The 25,183-nt window shown below is 43.0% G+C and overlaps 1 protein-coding gene across 1 annotated transcript; it reads right to left on the minus strand.

Annotated features, from left to right (window-relative positions):
- Positions 1-16,827: 16,827 nt before the first annotated feature.
- Positions 16,828-25,177, minus strand: LOC104074085 (fibroblast growth factor 13-like). The gene is made up of 3 exons (XM_009574076.1): positions 24,988-25,177; positions 22,871-22,981; positions 16,828-16,949 (listed from the first exon to the last, which is right to left on the minus strand). The coding sequence occupies exons 1-3, from the start codon at positions 25,172-25,174 to the stop codon at positions 16,828-16,830; spliced, it is 420 nt and encodes a 139-aa protein (XP_009572371.1). The 5' UTR covers positions 25,175-25,177.
- Between the last annotated feature and the right edge of the window lie 6 nt (positions 25,178-25,183).

Below are 25,183 nucleotides of genomic sequence, written 5' to 3' on the forward strand. Positions count from 1 at the left end.
TGAAGAAATAAATTTAAATAAAATTCTCCCGAACATCTTATTTGCTTTTCAACAGTCTGATGTTATGTTGCAGTAGCTATATTAACTTCCAGGGAAAAAGAAATAGGAAATAAAGAAAATAAAAGATGAAAAGGCATGTGAAAGTTTTTCAACTGGCTGTTATCTGTGCTTAAATAAAACCACAACTTTTGAGTCACCAGGGTTTCGAAATCATCGACAATTTCCTTCTATACCGATTATTAAATACATGCACTCTCCAAGGCCCTTCAAAATACACTCCACTGTCATGCTGCAGAAAAAAAATCATAATACATCATCTGTTTGTAATAGGATTCATTACAACTGAAATGTTGTACTCTCCAGATAGCGTCTCAAATATTTTTCTTACGAAGCACTTCTTAGGAAAATTGCCTTATTTAAGAGGAGAAAAGTACATGAACAGGTGAATCTAAATCTACATCCCACCAGATGTCCTTGAGGTCCTATCAGCAACCCCACTGATAAAATAAAAGCAATGGTTTCTGAAATGTAAATATCCAGTGCTTGCTGCCAGTCAAATCTTCCCGGAATTATTATATAGAATTTGGAGGAGAGTCAGTTGAAGTAATAGAGAAGCTTTAATATCCAAACCAAGCAAGCACAATTTTAATAAGGCACAAAAATACCTGTAGGTTTTCAACTAATACTCATCCTCTTTGCACTTACAGCGTGGAGCACTGGATGTGGATCTCCAATCCTCCCTCATCCCTACATGCCTGATCTCAGCCTGTCTTCCTGGCTGCGCCAGGTACACACATGCGGGCAAAGGGCTGGACTCAGATCCTTAATTTGCTTTCATCCACTGTAATGCATACAGGCAGGGGGGAAAAATCACAACAGAATAGCCAAGATCTTGGGAAAGGTTTCTTGCTCCACCCCATGGTGATAACAGCTCTACTGTGCATCAATTACTGGGCCCTAAAGACGTATTTTCTTTTTTTCTAGGCTTAGATAACTGTACTTTGAACTGTCCACATGTTTGCATGTCAAGGTGTTTGCTAAGTAGGATACCAGGAGCCCACTAAGGACAAAAGGATCATAATATCATCCAGGAAAAGGTCAGCTTGAAGAGTAATAGGACTTCTGAGTGGTTGCTTCCCTAGCCTGTGTCACATGCTCACAGAGACTCATAAAAAGAAAAGGAGATCAAGGGCTAGAAGAAAGGAACTGGTGGAGAAGGGCATGCCTCAGCTCCTTCCAAAAGCTTACAAACACAGCCCTGCAAATGAAAATATCAGCGTGAAAACCTGACCTCACTGGAGTTAGCGATGGCTTTGACACTGACGGGCCATAGCTTGGCCAAGCAGTAGCATTTCATCCTTCTGCGTACTGTAGTCTCAGTGATTCATGTTCAGAGATTTAAAAAGCAGGAGACATGAAAGTATTACTACTGCTCTTATCCTTTCCCCAGGATGCAACCAAACCGAACAGGAAGAGTTCAGCTATTTTTAACCAGTTTCTCTCTCTCTCTCCTACAAGACCTATGTGGGCTTAAGTGCATGAGAACAGACTTGGCCCACGGACATTTGGGGCTTGCTTTGGCTCAGCACAGAAAAGATTGCCTAGCTCCTTGCTGCAGCATTTAGCTCCCAATTTAATCTCAGATCTTTCCCCACCTCCTTTTTCAATAATGCCTGAGCTGTTGCGATGTCAGATTTTGATGCAAGCCAATTTCTGAGCTGTTTGTGCATTATGCATAATGTAAACCTGTATACAGCGATTTCATCAGTTTGGAGAAGAGGCTAAAGATACTGAAGTTTCCTCCATCGGGAGCCTCTGTGAGAAAAGGTCAGGGCACCAGGACTCAGTGCGAACCTTTCACCGCTACGTGCGGCCATGCATTTTGATTATACCCCACCTCACCCTCCTCTGCAGCAATGCCTCTCTAGGAGCAGGCATGAATTACAGGAGCCTGGCTCGCACCTATACCGTGTAGCTGCAGCATCCCCAGCATCAACCGATGCAGCACGCCATGCAGCGTGCCACTCGCAATCAGGGCTCAGGGAGGAGGCTCTGTGAGAGCGGCCAAACACTGCGCAAGGGGCAGTTCACTCGCGCTTGAGAGCATGTATGCAACATCCAAATTGATGGTGGATATAAATCACACTGAGAAATGAAATGAGCTCTTTCGAGCTGAACTGCCACTTGGTACAGTGCTCTTTGTATTGTGCTTGCGGTGTCACACAATACCATGTACTGATAAAACACTTTGTAAGTGACAGAGTGACACGAATAGTGATAAATGCTGATGTGACTTGTTAGGAGAGAAAGCAAAACAAATGCTTGGAGAGGTAGATACCAGAACTGTTTGTAATGTGCCATTCCACATGCTCCCTTTGATGGTTCCAGTTTGCTGTTGGCATATCCCAGTGCAACCCTTCCTGCATCAGCAGCATGCTCTGAAACAGTGACCAAGTGCTCTAATCAGGGGCCTTTCCCAGAGCTGCTGGTATTAGAAAAGGGCTACAATGACTGCTGAGTGTCTGACTATCACTATTTCAACTGCAGCCCCCTATCATTTATTACTTGACCATAAAAACAAAGCATTGGTGTGACTTGGCAGGCAAGGTTACAGCCTTGGAATGAGATTGATGGATTCTGGATGTGGGCATGAATGATGGGCAAGTATAAATCACAAAAACCTTGGGTTTTCTAAGCAGAAATACAATTCTTTACTCTTAATATCCCAATTAACAAATACAGCCTGATCATAAGACCAGCTTTCTCATAAGAATATCTACTGAACTGGCATGGCAGCTTCTCATATGTGATGGACTGGAAGAAGCTTTCAAGGAGGTATGGGTATTATCAGGTGACTGCCGGCCTGCATGCACATAACTTTTCAAGCAGAATGCTCCGCTTCTAACCAGCCATAGCAAAGCATTATTCACACACAGTCTTTCAGAGATGATGCAATTAGCCCTAGGGGTATGATTGCCTCCTTCTAAATCTTATACACCAATGTGAGCAACGGACTAATATCTCTGCACCAGTAGAAAGTGTTGAGGAAGGGTTGAATAAGTCAGTAAGAACAAATAAATCTTGAATTGAAATTAAATTCATGCTATGAAGTTAAAACACAGAGGTAGCTTTGTGGTAATTTCTGTTTGCAAAAGGAAAAGAAAAAAAAAAAACAAGTGAGCTATCCAGGTTGAGCCTGAGCCAAGTTTTACATTTGGAAAGACCAGGACTTGGAGAAAAGCCCTGAGTTCTGGCACATCTCTATTTCTATTGTTCGTTTGTTGGAGGCTTCTCTGCCCCCGACCCCAAATCTCAGCTGAGGTTTTATTCCAGGTTCCAGTATATAACTACACAGAGCTCCACAACCCTGCTTAAAGGTTTGGACGTCGTCCATCTCTATTTATTCTCTCTATATGGATTTATATGCTATATCTTCTGTATAACTGATACGTTCCTTATCATTATATTAAGAAACTAAATGGTTGTAGCATCAGGTCAGTAGTGATGCAAAAATATTATTTCAGAAGACTTTTTCCAAGGAAATAAAATTTTATCAGGCTTTCAGGACCTTGAAGATTAGAGAGAAATGAAATTTTCTGTAGTTTTTTGAACCCTCTTTTCAGGAAGATAGAAGGAAAATCTATTTATCCATTTTTGAAGTGATCAATATAAACTCACAAAATTCTCTACTTAGAGTAATTTGGGCTATTTACATATCCTCTGTATTTATTGCTGTCCTACAGAAATGGAAACTTCTCCCTCCAGCCTGAAGTGCTTTGATTTGGGTTTAAGAACTACATGACCTGTAAAACCTCACAAGACTCTCTACCAACAGAGCTTTAAAAATGCTAAAACACCAGTCAAAGGACCAAACTCTTCTCTTCATAATGTGTGTGACCCTGCTGCAGCTGACTGATGTGGGTATGTGGAAGGCACAACCTGAGTGGGTCCAAGACACAGGAAACTTTCAATTCTAGGTTACTCAATGTTTGTTTTGAGAAAGAGTAGAGATGCTCGGATTTGGCCTTTCTGTAGCAAACAGTCTCCAGAGAGATCAGTCTAATGACAACTTAATTTTACCAACATTGCTTGACTCAGTAAAAAAGTACAGATTGGATAATTACTGTATCAAAAGTAAAGGCCATAACTATCACAATTACCCACATCAACTCCAATTGTTTCATAAGAGAAGCAACTGCTGTTTAGAAGACTGTCAGAGCCAGAGGGAAACAAAACAGCTCAACAACAGAAAGCCTGGTATTAAATGAGAGGGAAAAAAATCACTTGTCTTCTTTTACTGTCATCCCCGTAATAATAAAATGAAGGGCTGCAAGTGCAGAGGGTTTGCTGTTGGGTAGCAAATGAAGCTTCATCGGATGATTCACAGCCAAGCCAGGGTGTCTGTACTCATCTTCTCGGTTACCAGCAGAAAAGGAGGTTGGTCTCCTTAGTACAGATATTCCCAAGCCACATGCAGATCAAGACTGCCTCCTTCTCAGCTGAAAATTTCAAGATCTTCAGGGACTCACCACAGGGAAATTACTGTATGGCCTCTAAACCTAGCACTGCCTGGGCTCTGTGATAGAGATGGTGCATAAACACGTGCTTTTAGTGCTATCAAATCAATGCTGTTCAGGAAGATATATCATCAGTGCAATGGCAACCGGCTGATGAGCAGGGAATACCCTCTCCCTGCCACTGCTGCTGGACGTAATTTTGTGACAAAAAATATTATTTATAGTTTAGTTGTAAGATGTTATTTATAATAAATGCTTGCCATTCTGGTATTGTTCCTACAAGCATAATTAAAGGAAATATAAACTGTTAGTGCAACACTTAGAGAGTACAGGTGTTTTTTGGCATCTCACTGATTAGAAATGCAAATTTGGGAAACAATTAACTAATGTGTTAGAAATCAACAATTTGCATAAAGCTCCTTCAGGTCTTTTCTATCACAGCTGCAATAATTTCCCCAAGAAAAAGCCTAAGGAAGTCTGTGCTGAACTCTACTGCCCATGGAGGAAGCTCCCAGTCTCTCTGTCTAGAATACACACTAAATCTTTGTTTCACACAGAGGCAGCTAAAGCATAAATTAAAGTCAAGATTTTCAAAAATAGGTGAGTGAAGTTGGCTCCAGTTTCATGACGCCCAATGGTGGTAACAGACTCAGTCATCCTTGCTCATCCGTGACACCAGGCATGCACTGCCTTTCACAGAAAGGTGTCAGAAGAAAGTATGCTGTACTAACTGGTGAACCTTATCACAACCCTCCTGGGGCCGTGATAGCACTGCAGAAAGAGCCTGCTGCTAATGTTCCCCCACACCTGGAGAACTAGAGATTTTCATATGGGTCTGCCAGAAAATTTTAAGTCCTAAAAGCAAATGTCCAAAAGTATAAGGCATTTGAAGGGATGGATTATTTCAACACAACACCTGATTCTGCACTTGCTGAACTGTTTCGTAGGAAAGCATTAGTCCAGCTACTGCATAGCTCAAAATGAAGCCCTGGGCATTCAGTTCCAGAGCAGGCTTCAAGCCAAGGGCTCAAGTTTTGCCCACGACACTGAATAAACCCTCTGGGCATCCAGGACTGAGGTCTGCTGCTCTCCCTATTCCTGATGACCATTCCAGGCCTTGAGACCTGTCTCCAGGCAGGCAGGGACTTATTTTAGTCACTAAACTTCACTGTCCTCCTAAATGCCCTGTTCATTTTTTAATCACACAGAAATTTCATATTGCAAATCAATGGCTGTCTTGTCCAGATCCTGAAAATCTTACTCAGATGAATTAATTCTTCCTCTGGCAGGCAGTCAATGAAACTGCTTGCTTGAGTAAGGATTACTTACATGAGAAAGGGTTTGCAATATCAAGCCCATTAAACTCTTAGTTCATCAGGTGAAGGGAACAGATCTGCACTTTGAACTGTGACTATTCGACTTATTAGAATTTCTTTGGCTTTTTATTCTGTTTCAGATCATTCACTTATTTACTCTGAGCTTATTGTGCCTTCTGTCAGTGTCAATATGGCTCAGCTGGCAGCAGATGCTCTAGATCTGAGCACACTGGTGTGAAATAACGAGACTGGAATGAGAATTGATGTGAACCTTTGCCTAAAACCTGAACTGAAACCTTCATATTTATGAAACTCTGCTTCTAATTTGTGTACCAGCTCCATGAGATACCCTCATTTGAAAAATACGGCAGGTCTTCCAGTTTAGTTGGAGGCCACGAGTACTGGCAGGGTGAGGAACAGCCCATTCTTTTCAGTTTGCTAGGCCCATTTTGATAAAACATTAGGTTCTGGAGTTGTTGTTCAAGGAAACATACCCTCACAAGTCCTTTGAGGTTTGCCCATTCCCAGCCAGCTCAAATGAAGGTCCCACCAACACTTGGGTTCAAGAGGAACACTGCTATCTTGTAACAGGATTGTTTAACACCTGAAAATGCTCTGGGGATGAGGATGGAGGGTCTAAATTGACTCCCTCATTAATGTGCATTCAGTGTCATCAGAGTAAGGAAAGGAGAAGACTGCTTTATCAAGCAGACAGCCTCTTCTGCTGTGCTTCTGAAACTAGCTCGCTATGATTTTTAGATACCTCCTGAGGCTTTAAATAAACAGAACTGTACTTCACCAATTATCATGCCTGTTTTGCTTAGCTCCCCGGTGGATTTAATTTTAGAAGAACCGTACTGCTCAATATTCAGTGCTGTTTGGGTAAAATTACAAAAATGAAAAACAATGTGATAGCACCTGTAGCATCCACAGAACGTAAAATATGAAAGGTCTTATCTGTTCAATTATTTAAACCATCCAATCTGCTGGTAAAAGCTATTATATTGGCATTACATCCAAAGACTCCCTAATCCATCCTAAATTTTGGATTCCTTTGTTAATCCTAGATTGCCTAATGAAAGCAGTTCACTGTGGAAATGCAAGTTTCTTGATACAATTTTTATTCAACTGACTTGTTTTCTTTCCCAGACCCTTTTCAGATTTTCCATGCAGGAATTCAGCAGACCTACCTCCAAGAATTAGCTTATATATGGAAAAGTTAGTTTCTGAAACCAGGGCTTCAAGGACATAATCTAAATATGACAACTTTCCTGTTTCTTTTGTCCCTGCCCAGCTTCTGTACCACACACCATGTTTATCCTGCTTTCTAGGACTCGTACAGGTGTCTCTGGTTTCAGTACTGAGAAGTCACGCCAAGAGGATGGCACTCAGGCTCTCTGCGACTGAAGTAAGAGAGTTTCCTTTGGAAACCCCCTTCAGTTGTGCTGCAGTTCCCAAAAGCAACCATAAAACTCAGAATCCTGGGGATAACAACTCCTTTTTCTTGCCCACTGACTCCCCATCAGTTTCGCTTAGTAGACTTTTCAAAAGATGCCTTTTGACTGACAACACTGCAAATACAATTTGAACTTTTACAGTCAAGCTGGATTCTCAGTTTTCGCACCTCATCACTTGCAATAAAAGTTCTGCCAGGAAAAGGATGCTTTCAGTGGGTTTGCAAGGATGTAAATGGCCAGAAAGCAGTAAACATTTCTCTTGAGGCTGCCAAGTAGGAACAGAACTGAATTCACTTCCTCTTAGCACTGTCGCAACTGCAGGGCTACATGGAGATAAAAAGACACAAAAATGTGTTTAATAAAGTCACTCCGAACACCCCCACGTGACAGATCTGTTGATGATGCCAACCTGGATAGATGGATAGTCATTTTGGGGAACTGAACTGCCCTTTATTTACTTTTAGCAAAGGAGTTGCCAAATTTTGTTTGTCCTAGCACTGCTGCAACAGCCGAAGCTCTGGGTCCTGCCCTGCAGCAACAGGCACACACAAGAACAGGCGCAGGAACAGGCATATGCAGGAACAGGCACACTTCCATCCCCTCGTTCAGCTTTTCCTGCAGCCCATTCTCACCCCAGTCCCATACTCTCACCACGACCACTTTTTTCCCTGCATATCCTCAACCAGGGTTAACTAGCACTTTGGGGTATTTCTCATCAGAGCACCAACAGTCTCCTGAAAACCAACCCATAAAGAAAACATCAACAGGACGCAGCAACAGGACTGACCAGTGAGGGCACATCTTTCTCAAGCCGTTGGCTAACTGCAGATGCCTATGGGAGGGTACAAAAAAAAGGGAATTTTATCCCGATATTTTCCCAGCACACTTCCCCAGCCTCTGGTGAGCTATGATTCAGGATATTTCTAAGCCAAACATGACATCGTCGTATTTTGCAGCATTTTTCTTTCAAGAATTTGCCTAAATGATATTTGAACCCACAAAAATGATGGCATCCTTGGCATCCCATTGCAATGAGTTCCCCAGCTGAATGATGTGCTAAGTGGAAAACACTTTCTGCAGATTCAATAAACGTATTGAATCCTCGTGTTTTAGTGTCATCTGGGTTCGTTTCTACTCAAGTTCTGAGTTTGTTTTCCAGTACCAACCAACTCCTGTTAGTCTGGGGAGTCCTTGGAGACTTTGATTGCACCAGCACCCTTGTTTAGATGTTTGTCTTCACATGGGCATTCACAGCTAGCAGCAGGCTGCGAGTGCCGTTGGGGTGAGCCATCTCGTCGGCAGGTTACAGAGCGAGTGTAACGAGGCAGAAGAGCTGCTGAGTCACTGTGACAAGAGCTGCTCATTAGCTCAACCTGCAGCACAGAAGGGAGGGGAAGCCCTTCTGGGCAGAAGAAGGGAAAGCAGACAGCTTTCTAGAAGCAAAGGCAAGCGTAGGAAAGAAGCTGAGGTTTCATAATAGTACTTTCTTTTAATTAAGCCACATTCTAAAAAAAAAAAAAAAAGGGTAAATTTGGAAAGTTATCTTGCTTCTGATCTTGAAGATATTTCATATGTATCAGGAAAAAAAAGAGCAACAACTCAAAAATCCACATAAATACTAATATACGTATTTTCCCAGCAAACTGCGTAAGAGCCCAGCCCTACAGGGAGCAGGCACACATCTCACCCCACAGGCACCTACGCCACTGGTCACAACGTGTAGCACCCACACCAAATTCAGGAGAGAGAAGTGGCACGTTTCTCATTGGCTCTGCTGAATCATAGCAACGTAATCCCTCGTTTGGCGATCTAATATACAATCCCAACTGAACACGCTGAGAACCTGGCAATGCTCTTATTCTCGCACTTTGCAACTCACGCCGTCTGCTCAAGTCCTTATCTGCTTACAACTCTCGCTTGCCAAACATGTTTTGCAACGTGACGGTGAAGAGTTGTGAGTAGCCTGGAAGTCCTGGAACTCAGTATTCCTTGTTTGCTGGCGCGGGGCCGAAACGCGATGCTGGAAGCAAGCGGTGTGTGATCCAGGTGCCAAACTATCAAACTTGGGTCCAGCTCCAAATTCTGCCAAGGCTTTTTTGTGTCACCGTGACCCCAGGGAGCAGCGCAATGGACTGAAAAACTGGGCCTTATGAGCTATGTTGCCATTTCAGCCACATTTTTGAGCTTGCTGCATCCCAAACTTCTGCTCTGAGCAACATCTGAAGTCTGAGCTTATAAAGACTTTCTGTCTTTTCACCCAAGGACTTTGGCATTGATTAGCAAATGACTAACAAAGAGAGTCGATGCACTTTTAGTCTTTTATCTACTTCACATGTATATTATTTATCTCATAGGACATTGAAACCATTCTTGCACAAACAGCAATTTCATTGCTGATTTTTAACAGCCACTCTGTTAGGAAACCATTGCACAGGCGTCTAACTGCGGGTCTGTCAGGATCTGTGCAGTGCACAGTCCTGAAGGATCACTTTCTCATGCTTGGGCTCCTCTTACGAAGCCTCATCTTAGAAGGTGCTGAGTATCCTCAGTTCCCACCACCTGCAGTGAGGGATGGATGCACAGCGGCACCTCTGTGGATTTCAGATGCCTGGAGAATGACTTGTAGAGAAAAGCAGCATAATAGCTCCAAGACTCAGCTTGCTGAGTCTTGTAGTAATTCTCCCACGCAAGGGTGATGCCCTCCCCCCTTCTCTGCTGGAGACAGCAGGCAGTCTGTCTCCCAAAATCTGGAATCACACTGATCCCAGCAGAGACAAGCACCTGAACGAAACAGCACCCATCTCTCCACCCTATCACTCAGTAACAGCACATATCATTAAGAAAGACCAGCACGTATCTCATTAAGGAAGACTGCTGCTGGAAAACACTCTGCTTCTCCAGGGTCTTGACCCCCAGGAGTATCCCACATCACAGAGCAGAGCCAGACAGCCACAGTAAGCTCAGCGACAGGCTGCTGGTCCCTTCAGCAAGTGGGAGACAAGTCTGTGAGCAGCAGGCTCTACAGCTGCACTACTAGGCACAGCCCAGCTCACAACTAACCCTAAAAACTCATGTTCAGATTCCCTGATAATGGGCTGAGCCTGTGAGCACAGCCTGCGCCAGGGAGAGCCCATCCGAGCAGCGTTACCAGGGGCCCGTGATGCTGCACGGAGACCCACCAGGCTTATCCCGTGCCGGGCACCGGCCAGCATCCCCCTCCGCGCTGCGACACTGCTGTAAGGCTGAACCAAAGTAAAATCGTTTGCATCTGCTAAGCTGAGCTGCTGGCATAATTTAGAGCAGTATCCATGCTTGAAGGTGTCAGAAAACATTTATCAGTTCGGGCTGGTCCTACAATGCCCGGGAACCTCCTTAGAGCATGCTCCTGTCCCAGCGCTGATCCCACACCTCGCCTGCCCCCTCTCCCACCTTTGCTGGGGGGCCGCGGGAGCAGTCAGGGCTGTCAGCATGACGCCGGGTTGCGGGAGGGCCAGAGCAGCCCTCCTCGCTGTGAGGATGTTGCATGTTTATCCAGCGTAGAGCAAGGTGTTGCAATGAAAAGAAAAATGTGCTGCAGCTGTATCTAAGACCCTATCACTGAAAAGAATGAACTGTATTAAGGTATAGTCTGCACTTGAGCATTCATGGTAAAAAATGATTTATACTGACATGCAAATTTAACTAGATGAAGCTTTTGATTATTTCCCCTATCTCTTGGTTTGTGCTATTTCCCTGAGGTGGAAAAATGCTCTTTGCCAGTAATTCATTATAAATGCCCCAGCCATTCCCATTAGCTACAGCAGGTCTCCACTGCACTGCTCAGTATTAAAATATGCACAAAATTCTCTTCTTTCCAACTCACCAAAACCAATTTTTGAATCACTCTGAGAATTTAATCACATTTCACTTCTCTTGGCTATAATCAACATGCACGCTTCATACAATATTTACTTTCTGTGCAGGTACCAAACTTATATATGACAATCTATTTTACATAGAGAGGACAATGTTAGCTGAATGCTCTCTTAGGGTAAATTATATATAAAATTCTGCACAGGGTATTATATCAAAGTGCTCCTTAAACCCATGCTAACTCTGTACCAAGTGCATCAGACAAGAAATGGCAAAATTAAGCCACGTACAGCAGGTCTATTGACTCAAACATATCGGACATCCTGGAAGAGCTAACAAAGCAAGCATAAACAACTCTGCCATGCAGCATACTTCCTAATACCCATCCTACAAAAGGCTGGATGCCCTGAATTTCCAATAGATGAGTTGAAAGGCTGCAGGAGGGAGGGACAGACTGGGCCCTATCGCACATTGTCAGGGCAAAGGACTACGCTTATACGGGCTCTATCTACATTAGCGAGCGGTGGCAGTGCAGCCCAGAGGGAGCAGATGGGAGAGCTGATGCCGAGGAGCCAACGTTCAGATCCCATACACTGCAGGAGCTGCTTCGAGTGAGCAGCCGCCTGGTCCCAGGGACAGTTGGTGGCAGAAATGCACCGGGTGTGCCCCTGGGGGCATCGCTCAGCCCAGGGACAAGCTGGGGAAAGGCTCAGTCCACTGCTTCTCTCCACCAAGTGCTGCTGGGCAGCCCTTGTGTGGGGATGGGAAAAAGAAAGCCAAACTGAGGACCCCCTTGAGCCCACGCTCTCCTCTACACCTGCACACTGGTCAGCCCGCTTGTCCCAGCTGGGAGAAGCTGTAAGCTTACTTGCATATGACACTATTAAATCAAACGCTTTGGCAAATCACAGGAGCCCAGAACAAGATAAGATGGAAAACAAGCGCTCTTCACAAGCCGAGTGGCATGGCTCCTGAGACTGGACAGAAGGATGCAATGAGCAGCACATATTTAATTTTACTGTTTCTGACAATGTATCCAGGCTAAACAAGCACACAATTACATGGGCTGAAATGTTCTACAGGACAAATACGCATTTCACTGACAATCACTAAATGATTTTTAAAACTCTGACATGATGGTTCATGGAAAATACACGGTTAGGTATTCTTAGGCTATTTTTTAAAGTTTGCTGTATTTTGGGTTATGTATCAGCCTATGCAGAAGTCAAGCAGTACACCCCATTCTCTTCACCTACATACATGCCTTCCCTTTAATGAACTTCACTCAACCGCTGCTCTGTATCACTGTGAGCCTCCTCCGTCAAATCACAATCACTTTAATGAGAAAGGAATAGCTCTAGGACTACATGTCTGACAAACAGATCCTTAAAATCTTTTTCACTCTTTTGTTCAAGATAGTGAAAGAACACAAGGAATTCATAGGGTATGAAACCTAAAAAACTCAGGCGTAGCATACATGGTGGTCACCTGAAAGATGCGGTTGTTCATACAAAGAAAAATAAGATAAAATAAAAGCCATCCTAAAATACAAAAGGGCATGATTCATTATGTGGTTACGTAAGACAGCAGTGCCATAACAGCGGCATAAGTGTTTAAGTCATCTCCAGCAGCATGACACTGGTGTAAGAAGGGATGAATCAAGACCTGTGTTTTCATTTTAAAAGGATGCTCAAGCAGCATACAGCAGGAAGAGCTACGGCTCCAAACAGCTCCTGACAAGGTCCCTCCAAATAAAATCGTACGGGTGGGTTCAGCTTGGGAGACACAGTCACACAACTCCCATCGACTTCGGTAGGAAAATGGCTACACAAAAACCCCCCACCATTTCAAATGTGGTGGTGTTCTATGCTATGAAGATGCATTCTCCAGCCGGTGTGGGGAGGAGGCACGCGCTGCTCAGTGTGGGCCGGGGCGGGCAGTGGCAGCACGGCAGCCTGTGGGGAGGACCAAGGTCGCTTCCCTTGCCTGCCATCCAGGACTTTTAATGCACTTCTACAACAAATGTAGATAATTATGTATTTATTTTAACATAATATCTTTTTTTTTTTGCTTAGCTGAGTTGCTGCCTTGTCCCCGAGGAGCTTTTATCATTACATTAAAGATCTTATTTTTGCTCTAACTGACAGACGCCGCAAACTATCTATAAGCTCTGGCAGCCAACTACAGATATCTGTTCTCTGCAGATTTATTATACATCACTGATCCCTCATGGAGCAAATTCACCTCATTCTGGAGTACAGTCACTGGATCAGAAGCAAACCACACTGCAGACTACCTTTGAGGTCAGATACCTGAATCTCTATCCTGGCAGACTGCTAGGGAGGAAGAGGCAAGGCCAAGGCCGGAGCTCAACAAATTAGCAAACTGGATCCACAGATAATCTCCATCTGCCAACAACTGTAATAGATTGTGGTTACAATCCATTGGACTTATTTTCTACATATGCAGGACACTCAGAATCAACTAAGTCAATTCTGTTGCTGCACAGCCCAAACCTAAAAAATACACCACAAAGAACAAAACACAAGAATTCACCACAGTCACTAAAAGGAAAAGGAACTGTGATTTAATATTGCAATTTAGTCCAAGACACATGGAAATGGGACACCTGCTGTGTTAGCCCTAATGTCTGTGCTTTCCTGTGCGAGTGTGGGAAAGCACTTAGCTGTGCCTCCATTTATCCTCCCATAAGCCAGATGTCTTATTTACCTATTTACCAGTGGGGTAATTGCTGTGGACTTAATGGCCTCTTTATCAGGCGCAGTGTTTTAGAAGTGTTTCAGGCTAAAAGGCGCTATCAGGTGCAAGGCACAGACAGTAGCACGGGGTGAGGAACAGGGATGGCACGTTAGTAGGGTGTTTTTCAAACCATTTACCAAACGAATCTATAACCTTTGGCAATGCAATCTGAAGGAAACGGTTCTGCACACAAACATGACTGAAGCACCGGAGTCGCAATAAAACCGAAAGCAAGTGATCATGACATAGACCACAATATTCTCTCTCCCTATTACACTGCATCACCAATGCTAATTTCATTTCTCTCTGGAAATGTGCAACTATCTGTTATAGTTATCTACGCTTTAAGTACATTTCTATTTTTCCCTATGTTCTTGCTTCAGGAATTTGACAGTGTTTTGTGGGGCTTTTGCTCCTAATCGATCCCATGTTGCCATCTGTCTGCTCCTGACAAACCCCATTCAGGAACACATCCCTGTAAGGGCTTGAAAACCCTCAAGATGTGTAGACGGATGTCATTTACTTGAGCTGATCTGTTCCCCAGACTCCTTGTTGGCATCCCTTGAACAGGTGAGTGTTCATCTGGTGTAAATCAGCTGAGCTCTCTTGGGACTCATTTACATCAACCAAGAATCCAGCCCAAAATATAGAACTAATTTCCCATGTTTCAGACTGTCAGACTGTATCCCCTTGCTGAAAGGACCATTATCAGCAAAAGAAGTGCTAGAAACACTCAAAAAATGGTGCTGGAACTGCAATTCTAGCAACCTTTTTGCATAGCAAGTGAAGTAGGGGCAGATGCTCCTCACCGGTCCTTATCCATTCCCTGGGCACATCGACAGAGAGAGGAGCTAGGTTTTGCCTGCCAAGACAGTTTCTTGCAATTACTGTAAAGGACAAAACAACCAAACCAGAAGGCACCAGGTGATAAACCCAAGATTATTGAGAACCTGGGTGGAAATTTTCTTTGGAAAAGTAGATCAACATTAAACAGCCAGCCATCTTCATGAAGAGTATTTAAAAATATGAATTTGGGATACAACAACACGACAAAAGTCTGTTTAAGGCCTTGCCAAACCCATCAGGGTAAAGAAGAATAAAAAAATAAATGTAAGAAAATATAGCTGCCTAATAAAGAAACAAAAATGACCATTGTTACTAAGGGGAAAATAGGGGGATGTCACCAGTTATTTTGCAATGGCATAAACTATTAAATTCACAGATACTAAAGGATTCAAGGAAGACGCTACTCATGGTAACATATGAGATCACATGAAGAACTATCCCTAATCAATGCAAATACCAAAAATTACCAAAGTGAATCTCTAAGCTCTGCCTAAGATACCTAGATACCTATCAAAATAAAAGCTGGACTTAATCAAAATAAGGGTTATAGTCTGCCACTCCTCACATCGAGGGATACTAGAAGTGATACTTCATTCTCTCAGTCGTCCCTTTGACTTCAGGGTTATGTCTCACAATGAGAAGTTACTGCTCCGTTGTAGCTTAATAGTAGCAGAATCTGTCCCCATCCCATTTTCTGCATCTTTGCAAAAATACATCCGATCCTTCCAGAATGCATGCGATGAAAGAACTGACCTACTCAAACCGAGCACGTTCACTGTGCACAGTGATGGAATTTTGCTTTACGTACAAACCGCTCTATCCCACTCTGAGACGCGACACGAGGTAAAGCTCCCCGGGGCAGAATTGAGCCCGCAGAAGCCGGCACGGCGCAGTGCTCTCTCGGCGAGCGGGCAGCCAGAAAGGAGTGCAGCTGAGGATGCTAATGTAAATGAAAACGCACGGTGCAGTCAAAGGTACATTTGCAGTGCAAATGTAAATGACACTGCGCAGCCACAGGACCGTGACTGCAGGGGATTAAGGGGACTTTGCACGATCTGGCTGTGTGGCTACAGCCCTGCAAACAGATCTGTGGATTAACCGCACTAAGCAAATAGCCAGAGCAAAAAGAAAAGCGGAGTTAGATGCCATTCACTGAAATTTTACTTTGTCCCACACCATAGCCAGTTCTAATTTGTTTTTGCTCTGGCAGATAAAAGAGGAAAAATATGCAAAGCTGCCCCATGTCCCAGCTGTCAGGATCACAAAACAAATGAGAGATTTGAATAAGTTTACTTAATTGTTATCAGTATTAAAGGCACCTTAAGGGAATCATTCTTAGAAGAGAATAATTTGTAGTAGATAATAAATTACATTTTTCTCTATTTTCCTCCTTGGGAAAAATCTATTAAGACTGTATAATTAAAACTCCTGAACATAGTTCAACTAAATGTTTTTAATTGAATAATTGTCTATGTTTAAAAATGTCCTTTTTTTTTTTTTTTTCACAAAAACACTGTTTGCTCTCTTGAGAAATGCCACTGAAAATTAACTGACATTCTTCAACAAAACTGCTAAACGAAACATTTCTTTTCTCGCTCAGCAACTTAAAGCCGTAAGATTTTGGCACCTAATTCCATTTCTATTTGAAAATCCTGGCCAAACAAAAAAATGACTTTCTCGAATCCCTTTTAATAATAGTAATAGAGATTATACAGGAAGATATAAAATGTGTTCAGGCATACGTATGATTCACAAAGTTGCCCCTTTCCCTCTGTACTCCACGTTGATTAGCACAATCAGTCCACCAAGAGATAGCATCCTTTCTGTTCGGGGTTTTGGTTGTGGTTTTTTATTTATTTCACACACTTTGGGATCAAAGTTTGCATCAAAGGCACTGTAGTTTGATTCTGTACATCCACATATATTCATAATGGAAATAGAGTAATAAACTAAAACCAGAATATCACCACTATGCTGAATTTGCTGGCAAATCTCATCTCTGTAGATTATAAGCAGATTCCTTAGAACAGTAAATTATTCATTTCCTAAGTTCTTACCATAATTTCAGTGAGAACAAAATTAAAAATGTTTACTTACTGATGTATATAGGTATCCTTCACTGTTCATTGCCAGATACAATTTTGTTTGAACCCCCTGAATCGCCACCACTCGTAAACCCACAGGTATGAGGTTAAACAAAGCTAGGAGAGAAAGGAGATGGAGAGCAAAATTAATCCTTTAGAGTATGCAGCTTAGATAGAGAATTAAGCCATAATTACCAGAACCAAATAAAAAAATGCCTGTTCATGCATACATTAATTGCTGCGGGTGCTATAGAACAATACTGCTACTATTGTGGCCTTCTATAGCGATTTCCACCAATAGCTCAGAAATTATCTACACAGGATATCAACGTATCTCCCCCATTCTGAAGACAGTGAATTGGAGGTACTGAGAGCTAAAATGACTTACCAGCCTCATGAGCAGAATCCAGGGTCTGCCGAGTAGAGGTGAACATACTTAATTTGGTTGTGTTTTTTGTTTTTTTCTGACAATAGGAGGGGGGGAAAAAAAGATAATCCAAAACCAAACATGAAGTTTTTCAAGAGGATCAAAGCTTTTTTTTTTTTTGCAAATTCAGATCAAATTCAGTAAACGTTTTTGACCAAAAGGAAGGAGCAAGATGAAATTCAGGAAAGCTAAAACCTTCATTAACATCTCAAAAGTTTCCACTCAAAACTCATCGGTTTTTTTTTTCTTTTTTTGAGAAGGGAATGGGTTTGAAAAAACAGAGTTAAATAACTTCAAAATGAAATGAAATGACAGCATATTCGTTAGATCAAGCCCTAAATCTGTTCTTTCAAAACTGAGCTGCTTCAAATGTTCTGCTTGCATTTATGCTTCTATACATGCTAATAGTGGCCGTATTTATAAGCAGAGAAACGTCTCTTCAAAAAATGAAGATTCTGGTTTGAAAACTGGCAAATTAAAAAAAAAAAAAAAGCAAAGCTCTGCCATAGCTTAGATTCATGGATACGTTAAAATTGAACACAAGTAACAATGAGTTGAATACAGTACTCTGTGCTTAATACGTAGGATTAAAAATAACGGGGAGTTAAGAAAAATTTCAATAACTGTAATCATAACCCAAAGCATCTCCTTCCAGTCTGTTGTATAAATGCAGAGATAGGATGAAGTAATGCCAAACTGGCTCTTATTTCCAATGGTTTATTACTTGGCTGTAAAACTCTGGTCTGCCTCAGGCTGAAGTTTGGTATTTATGGTCACTGTCTGAAGCCAATTTAAAACTGAATTATGAATTTGAAATATTTTTATTATTTTCAAAAGCATACGCTAAGAATTATAACCTATTATAAATCCCTTTTTCAGCCTGACAACCCCCAAATGGTCATATTTAATTAAAAGAAAATTTGCAGCTTGCCAGCATTTAATACAGATCCTAAATTCTGGGTGTGGGGTTGTCAAAAGTGTATCAAAAAAGGAAAAAGCAAACGCCCCCATGTCCTATTTCAATAAAGGCATGGCCAGAAGTTAACACTGTGCACTGGGGACGAAGGACTAAATTCTGGTGAAAACAGACTCTGTTCCAGCAGGCAGCTGGACCTCCAGCTCCATGTGCTGTCCTGGGTTAACCTGAGTATCTCAGCCCCATGGCTTGGTGAAGAGGGGGTGCAGTGGGCTCTGGGGGGGCCGGCAGCCGAGGGACACGCTCAGGGCTGGGCTGAGCCTGCCCGGCTGCGCTGGCACACTACGAACTACGGGTGCTCTGCTCTGAGGTTGGGGCACCTGTGAGCATTGAATTTCCTCCAATGGTGGAATATAGCAGAGCAGGTGAAAATAGCCAGAACTAGCAAATAAACGTAGGAGATCATAAAATTATACCTATGTTTTTCTTTCCCTCTCATACACACGAGCGTACATGCAGACACAAACACACACACACGCGTGCAGCCCCTCCTCGCGCTCGCCTGCAAGCACAAAATCAACAGAAATGGCTTGCTCTTCACTAAAACAAAATCCTCTAGTTCTGCACAGTTTTTGGCAAACACAACTTAGATTTTCAGTAAGGGAAATGCTTAGGGAAATGGATTTCTCATTCGTTCTACCAAATGCTTGAATTTATTTGTGGGAGAAAATACTCCCTGTCTGACTCAGTAAATATTCCCTTGGAGAACCCTCTTTTGCAGTTCAATCCCAAAAAGCAGCATCTGATCCCTGTGTAGGCAGGAGAGCACGATTTAAAGCTCAGTATCCAGGCAGAACCTGGAGGTCTCTTTTAAAAGCTGCTTTCTTAATGGCGTATTTATGAGTAGGGCAAGCGTTTGGGTATTTTCAGCACAAGGGTACGAGTATGGGCTCCACTGTAAATAGTGCTATGAATCTGTCAGTAGATCAACTGAGGACAGGGCAAAGCCTGGGACAGTCGAGAAGATACAGCCCACAGCCACAGAGACAGGTTTTAGTGAGCGATTCCTGGCTGTGCTGCGCTTGGCAAAGTGAGCAGAGATACGAGGCCGAGCGACTTCTGCCAGGGGAGGGCTGGGGCACCCATTGCGATGGGTGCTCAGCTGCTTCCCTCAGCAGCTGAACATGTTTTCCTGCCATAAACGTATACGCTCTATTTTGAGGCAAGACGAGAGTTGGGCGCACTCAGAAGCTGGTTTAGGCATCGGTGGGATTAGCAGCTGCTGTGGCACAGGCTATCGGAAATGGCAGAAGGGCTGTGGGGGGGTAATACTGGCTCTGCTGCCGACTGCCTCTGCTGAAGGGGAGAGGGACTGGCTGCCGGAGGGGTGCACAGTCAAACTGTCCTACGCCAGCACAGCCAGACACACAGCCAAGCTGCCCCAGCTGCCGCCTCCAAGGTGAGGGGACATTGGCACTGCACCGAAAAAGGGGACCATCCCCTTTAGCAGCAGCCATTGCTCCCACCGTCCTTGCACAGCAGCAAGTCCAAGTCCAGCTTCTGTAACAGCGAATGGCCCGACTGCGACCAGCGAATGCGGATGGGGCCAACAGCAGAGCCACGCGGCCCCCTCCTCCGCAAGCCCCCCGTGCCATGGACAACGGGTTTGAGATGCTATCGCATTTCTAGCGGTTGACCCTCATGTGGGCAGATATGGTGGAAAGGGTGAAAAAAAACCCACAGGAAAATAAATTGTTTGCTACCACAATCAGTTTGTGTTAGCATAAGATAATGCAAAGTTATCTGCATCTTAGCCTTTCCCTATTACATTTGTGCTGTGTAAAATAAGGACATAATATCCATGGTAATGAAAAACTTGGCGATGCCTAAGGGAGAGATGATCTTTGCTATGGCCCTTGTACAATACAAGCTGACAGAAAATTAGAGCTGCAAAATAAGAGGCAGCAGGCCACAGCTGGATTTATGAACGTATACATTACTGCGAGGTCTGTGCCACCCTTGGCTTGGCCACCTGGACCTTCGTATGCTTTCTGCAGGATATTGTTTCCTATATTTCCTTATTTTATCAGTCCTCAAATCCTTTTGTCTTGCCAAAATTGGGGAATAAATTCTGCCTTGATTTAAAACCTTGCCCTATTTAACGCATTTAATGAGGCAAAATCTGTTTTGCAGCCAGGAAATCCTTTCCATGAGGCACTTCCTCAAATTACACGGACTCTTGGCTAAAACCGAGGTCTGTGAGTGCTATGGCTCCTCAAATCCATGTTTCCCTTCCTGCCTAAATAGTGCTCCAAAATCTCCGCTTTCTTTTAAACTCCCTGCAATTGTCAGCAAACAAGGCTGACCAATGCTGTGCCTGGAGACCAGGTGGACTGTGGCTATGGTTTGCTCTACGAAAATGCAGTTTCAGAGTCCTAGCGCTGTGCAACTGCTTTGCTAGCCGCAGCTGCATTTGAGGATGTCCCCCTTATTGATAAGGGGAGTTTTTATTATCACAGCAAATACAAAGCAAATGGTCTCAGAACAAATGTTCAGTGAAGGTGACGAAAGGGAACAGCAATGATATCCCTCAGGGGGTGCAAAGGAGGAGAGATCGGACTGGAGAAGGAGTCCCCCCACATTTGGAGGGGGCTACAAGTCCTGTGGCTTCCCCAGAGTGCACAAATATGGGCTAAACGAGAGATGTCTCTGCAGATATTGGAGGAAAGGGTTTTGGAGGGCCTGATCTGCTTAATATTCATGTGCACAAGGCTTTGGAGGAAGCCCCTTATGTGGACTCTGATCCACAGCATAAATCAGTCTGTCTTACTAGCTCCATTAAAAATATTGCAATTAAAATAAATTCAGGACTGCAGGACATTCAGGTCCATACACTTACCTTACATAAAAGAGGAATATATACAAAAACGTGGTTTTTTATGATAAAACCCTCCTCTGTTCTGAACACTTAGATACTGCAGCCCAGCTGCAACCATTTCTGGGACACTTCCATTCTATCTAAGTATTCAGCATTTTGGAAGGCTGGTATTTTTATGATTTGCTTTGTAATCTGTCAGGTTATGGCAAATTTAAGGACACAGTGAAAACAAAGATATCTTAGAAACAGACACATTTATATGAACGTCAAAAGGACAGGTTCCCATAAATTTTACCTTCTTTTGAATCTCAGAATCCCTATTAGAGGAATTGCAAGTAAAGTATTTGAATGAAATGATCATTTAAAAAAAAGATGGAATTTCAGATATTTGCTTTGGTACATTACAAGTTGATAATAATATCATGCTTTGATTGAAAAAGTAAGGTTTGCCTATTTCTTCTTCTTTTTTAAGATAATTAACAGAATTACTGTGAAATCCTGAACGATCTGTACTGACTTTTAAAATCATAAATATTAGATCATTCACTTGAAAGAAAAGCAATGTTTAAGGTCTATAAGGATCATTCTTAGAGTAGATTTTGTGGCTGCACTGAGGAGAACTCAGTAAGATGGCAGCAGCCGCTCAGCATCGCACTGATCTGGTCCTTGTGCTGCCTTCTCCGCGGGTGAGGACGGGACCTGGAGCCAGACCTCAGGTTACCCTCCAGATCCCACGCTTGTGCTCTGCCCTACGGCCAGCACCTTCAGTGGCTGCAGAGGAGACCACCTCCAGCAGCCTAACGGGTTCCCTTCTGTCGCTCAGAAGTTAATACGGGGATGCAAAAAGGATTAAAGAGGGTGAGGGAAAAGAGTGGGAGCAAGTGATTGGACAAAAAAGATAGGATACTTCCTATTGCATCTAGTGCTTACTCTGCCATATTCAAGTGCCCTGTAAAATGAAACGATGTTTCACCTGCAAAAGCTTTTCATATGAAAAGGGTGGCACTTAAATCAGTGCTTTTTAATAATTAAAAAGGAAGGTCTGCCTGTTGATTTTCTGGGTTGTTGTCTAAGTGGCCTGAAATACCTTTTCAAACTCCTTGCTCCCCCTAACTCCTTCTTTCAGAACAGAAACGTAGTTTAAGCTAAACAGTACAACTATGTGAAATGTTGAAATATTTTATTCACACACACCAAATCTATGCTCTAGTCATCTTTTCCTGTTTTCTATTAATTCTCAAAGTTGTAAAAAAAAACCAAAACACCAAACCAAAAGCATCCAAAGCTTTTTCACAGAAAAGCTGAGGGAAAGCTGGTTGAAAGCTGAAGATACAATTAAGTTTAGAAGGGGTAAAAAATAATAATAATAGGGAAATGTGAACTTTAAAATGATGATGAACTCTCATTGTGTGAAATTACACGGCTCTGTTTGAATGAGCCCCTGTTTAAGAGTGGAGATAGTGTTATTCTATTTCAGGCACTCTGAGTAGGCGAGCAAATTTTCCCTGTCGAAAAAAAAAAATCTAATAAAATCCAAAGGACAGCAATGAACTTCTCTAGATTACCATGGAGATAACATTTGCTTTGTTTGTCATATGTGTCATCATTACCTCCTCTAGTTCATTATTTCTATAAGTGATTTTTATTTGCATTTCTCTCAGACCCAGTAAGCCTGAAAGACTTCTGCGCTGTGAGCACAGTGTTAATGCTGCTTCCACTCACTCAGTCATCCCAGGACAACAATTTTGAATGGACCTATATGGGAAGAATGAGACACCACAATTCACAAACACACCATTTATTCTCATGTCACTTACTATAACTACTGTCCTCCTCTTTTGTTCCATCAATTGTTCCATCTGCTTGCAACTGCAAGTGGTATCCTTGCCTGCTGTATAGCTTTGTTACTATACCTTTAAGCTGAGGCTCTGTAAAAAAACAATAGTGAGATTAATGTGGGAAATCCTGATGTGCCGTTCCAAGCGAGCAGGATGCTAAAAACAAATCTCCAGGTTTCTTCTCAAGGCTAAGATATGAAAAAGACCCAAAACAAAAGCAGGGCAACTAGCTTTGCAACACTTTTCATTTAGGTTGAGATCAGATTTATGTCTCTGAAATCAATTACCAAAATGATTAAATGCCACTTTCAATTGCAATGTAGGTAGCACAATAAAATCTGCTTCCAGTGAATACAAATTCCGACAGTGTGCTGCTTGGCCTCAGGAGCTCAGCCCTATCTCATTTAAGATTAGAAATGAGCTGGCAAAGAGGGTATTCTGCCTTTTAAAAAGGTGTGAGTTCTTAAATGGAGAGGAAAAAGAGGACTACTACGATAGCGCTAAGAAGAGCCATAGTGACAGTTGAAAGCCTAAATATATAGCAGCAAACATATAGCACAGGAACTGCTGCAGCTCTAATAAACAAATTCTTCACTGCTCGAAAGAGTACAGAGCATTCGAAGCGAAAAACTACTCAAAGAACATATGGAAAACGGAGGGGGAACCCTGAAATCCAGCCATGTGTGGAACTGCAAAATAAATATTACCGTAAGCGTTGAGGTAATTACCTCATCAGTTAGAAGAAGAAAGATCAAAACAACGCACAGTTTGGATAGATTTCTTTTCTTCATAACCATTCTCAGATTCACAGTTAGAAAGTGAGATATCTCATAGGGTTTCAGATCATTCTAGACCAAAAAGTAAACAGCAACAGGATCTGCTGTCAAGTCTGTCATTTAAGATATCTAGGTAATGCACTGGGGTAATTGCAAAAAAGGTCTACTTCCACTGAATCCCAATGACATCTGCATTGTAGTCATTTCACACAATTATGCTTGTCAGGAGGTGATGCATCTCCGCAGCTCGCTCCACAACAACTTACTTACTTCAGAGATAAACATACTGTGAAGATATGATGTGTCATTTCCAACAGCCAATGTCTGGATAAGATTCCTTGTGTTTGTAATCAAAGGCATTAGGGAGCTCTGCTACTGTACTTCATTTTAGTAGGAGCTGAAGGCAAAAGCTTGCAATAGTTTGCGTAAGTCTATTACTTCCTATTAGCAACCTTTAATAAGGGTACTGACGGATGCACAATTCTTATCGACCAACTTTTCTGACAAGGAATTAATCCAAACCCCCCTTTGGCTTTTTAGCCATAATACATCCCAAAGCTGTTTGCAAACTGTGAGCGAGGCACCTCTTCTGTGGCTGCTGAGAAAGGCGGACAGGTTACGTGGCGAATGGCATCAATGTTTCAGCACAGCAAAGCGATAGCAACATTACCAGAGGGTTTTGCTCCTCCCACCTATAAAAAACCCACTCAGATCAGGGACTGAGTCTTCATGCCTGATCTTTTGCACCTCTGTCACAGAGAGCATCGCGTCTGCAGGGCAGCTGCATGTATGAGATTCCTAGAAAGGAACAGGGTGTTGAAGCAAAACTCTGGAAGGGGCCAGCGAAAGCAAAAAGCCTCATCTGCAATCAGCAAATAAAGCACGGCACAGGCATTCTGTGAAGCAGGGAGACAAAAACAGATCTCTAGACTGCTAAGTTATTTAACATACAACTGAAGGAGGTGTACGTGTGGGAACTTCCCCTGCAAACATCTCCCCCACGAATAAATCACATGTGTTTGTATATGTGTATGTATAAGACAGACTACTGAATTACTGGTACACGGATGCACACCGGTGTGCAAGTGAGGCAGATAGCAATGGTGTGTGTTATCCAAATAAACCAGATGAACGTGAAAGGAGAAGGGACTGGCATGGGGTACCCATGTCTATCAGATCATACAAGCCAGGGAGGGCAATACCTGCACGTTCCTTTTACCAGCCCTGAGGCACGGGTCCCCCTTTCCCCACGCCTGATGCACATCCCAGTTTGCATTAAATTAAACAAAGCAACCCCCCAAACACATAACCCTTGCCAACCTGGTCGCCGCCTTCGCCTTTTCTTGGAGCCAAAGAGTTTGACCCTGGAAAACACATTCAACTTGTTCTTTTCGCAGCTTCCCTTGCTCTTGCTGGGGCTGTTGACACACTTACAGGCATTGGACTTCTCCCGCTCCCTGGCTTGTCTCTTCTGGCGGATCAGGGAGCTGGCGATGGCTGCAGCCATGGCCGCCAC

Source organism: Fulmarus glacialis, unplaced genomic scaffold (genome assembly GCF_000690835.1).
Source record: "Fulmarus glacialis isolate BGI_N327 unplaced genomic scaffold, ASM69083v1 scaffold43593, whole genome shotgun sequence".
Classification (NCBI taxonomy): domain Eukaryota; kingdom Metazoa; phylum Chordata; class Aves; order Procellariiformes; family Procellariidae; genus Fulmarus; species Fulmarus glacialis.

Coding starts and splice junctions, on each gene's coding strand:
- LOC104074085 (XM_009574076.1), bottom strand. CDS start 25,174: ATGGCTGCAGCCATCGCCAGCTCCCTGATCCGCCAGAAGAGACAAGCC. Junction 22,982..24,987: donor AAGGCGAAGGCGGCGACCAG/GTTGGCAAGGGT, acceptor GTTTTTTTACAG/AGCCTCAGCTTAAAGGTATA. Junction 16,950..22,870: donor AGAGGAGGACAGTAGTTATA/GTAAGTGACATG, acceptor TTTCTCTCCTAG/CTTTGTTTAACCTCATACCT.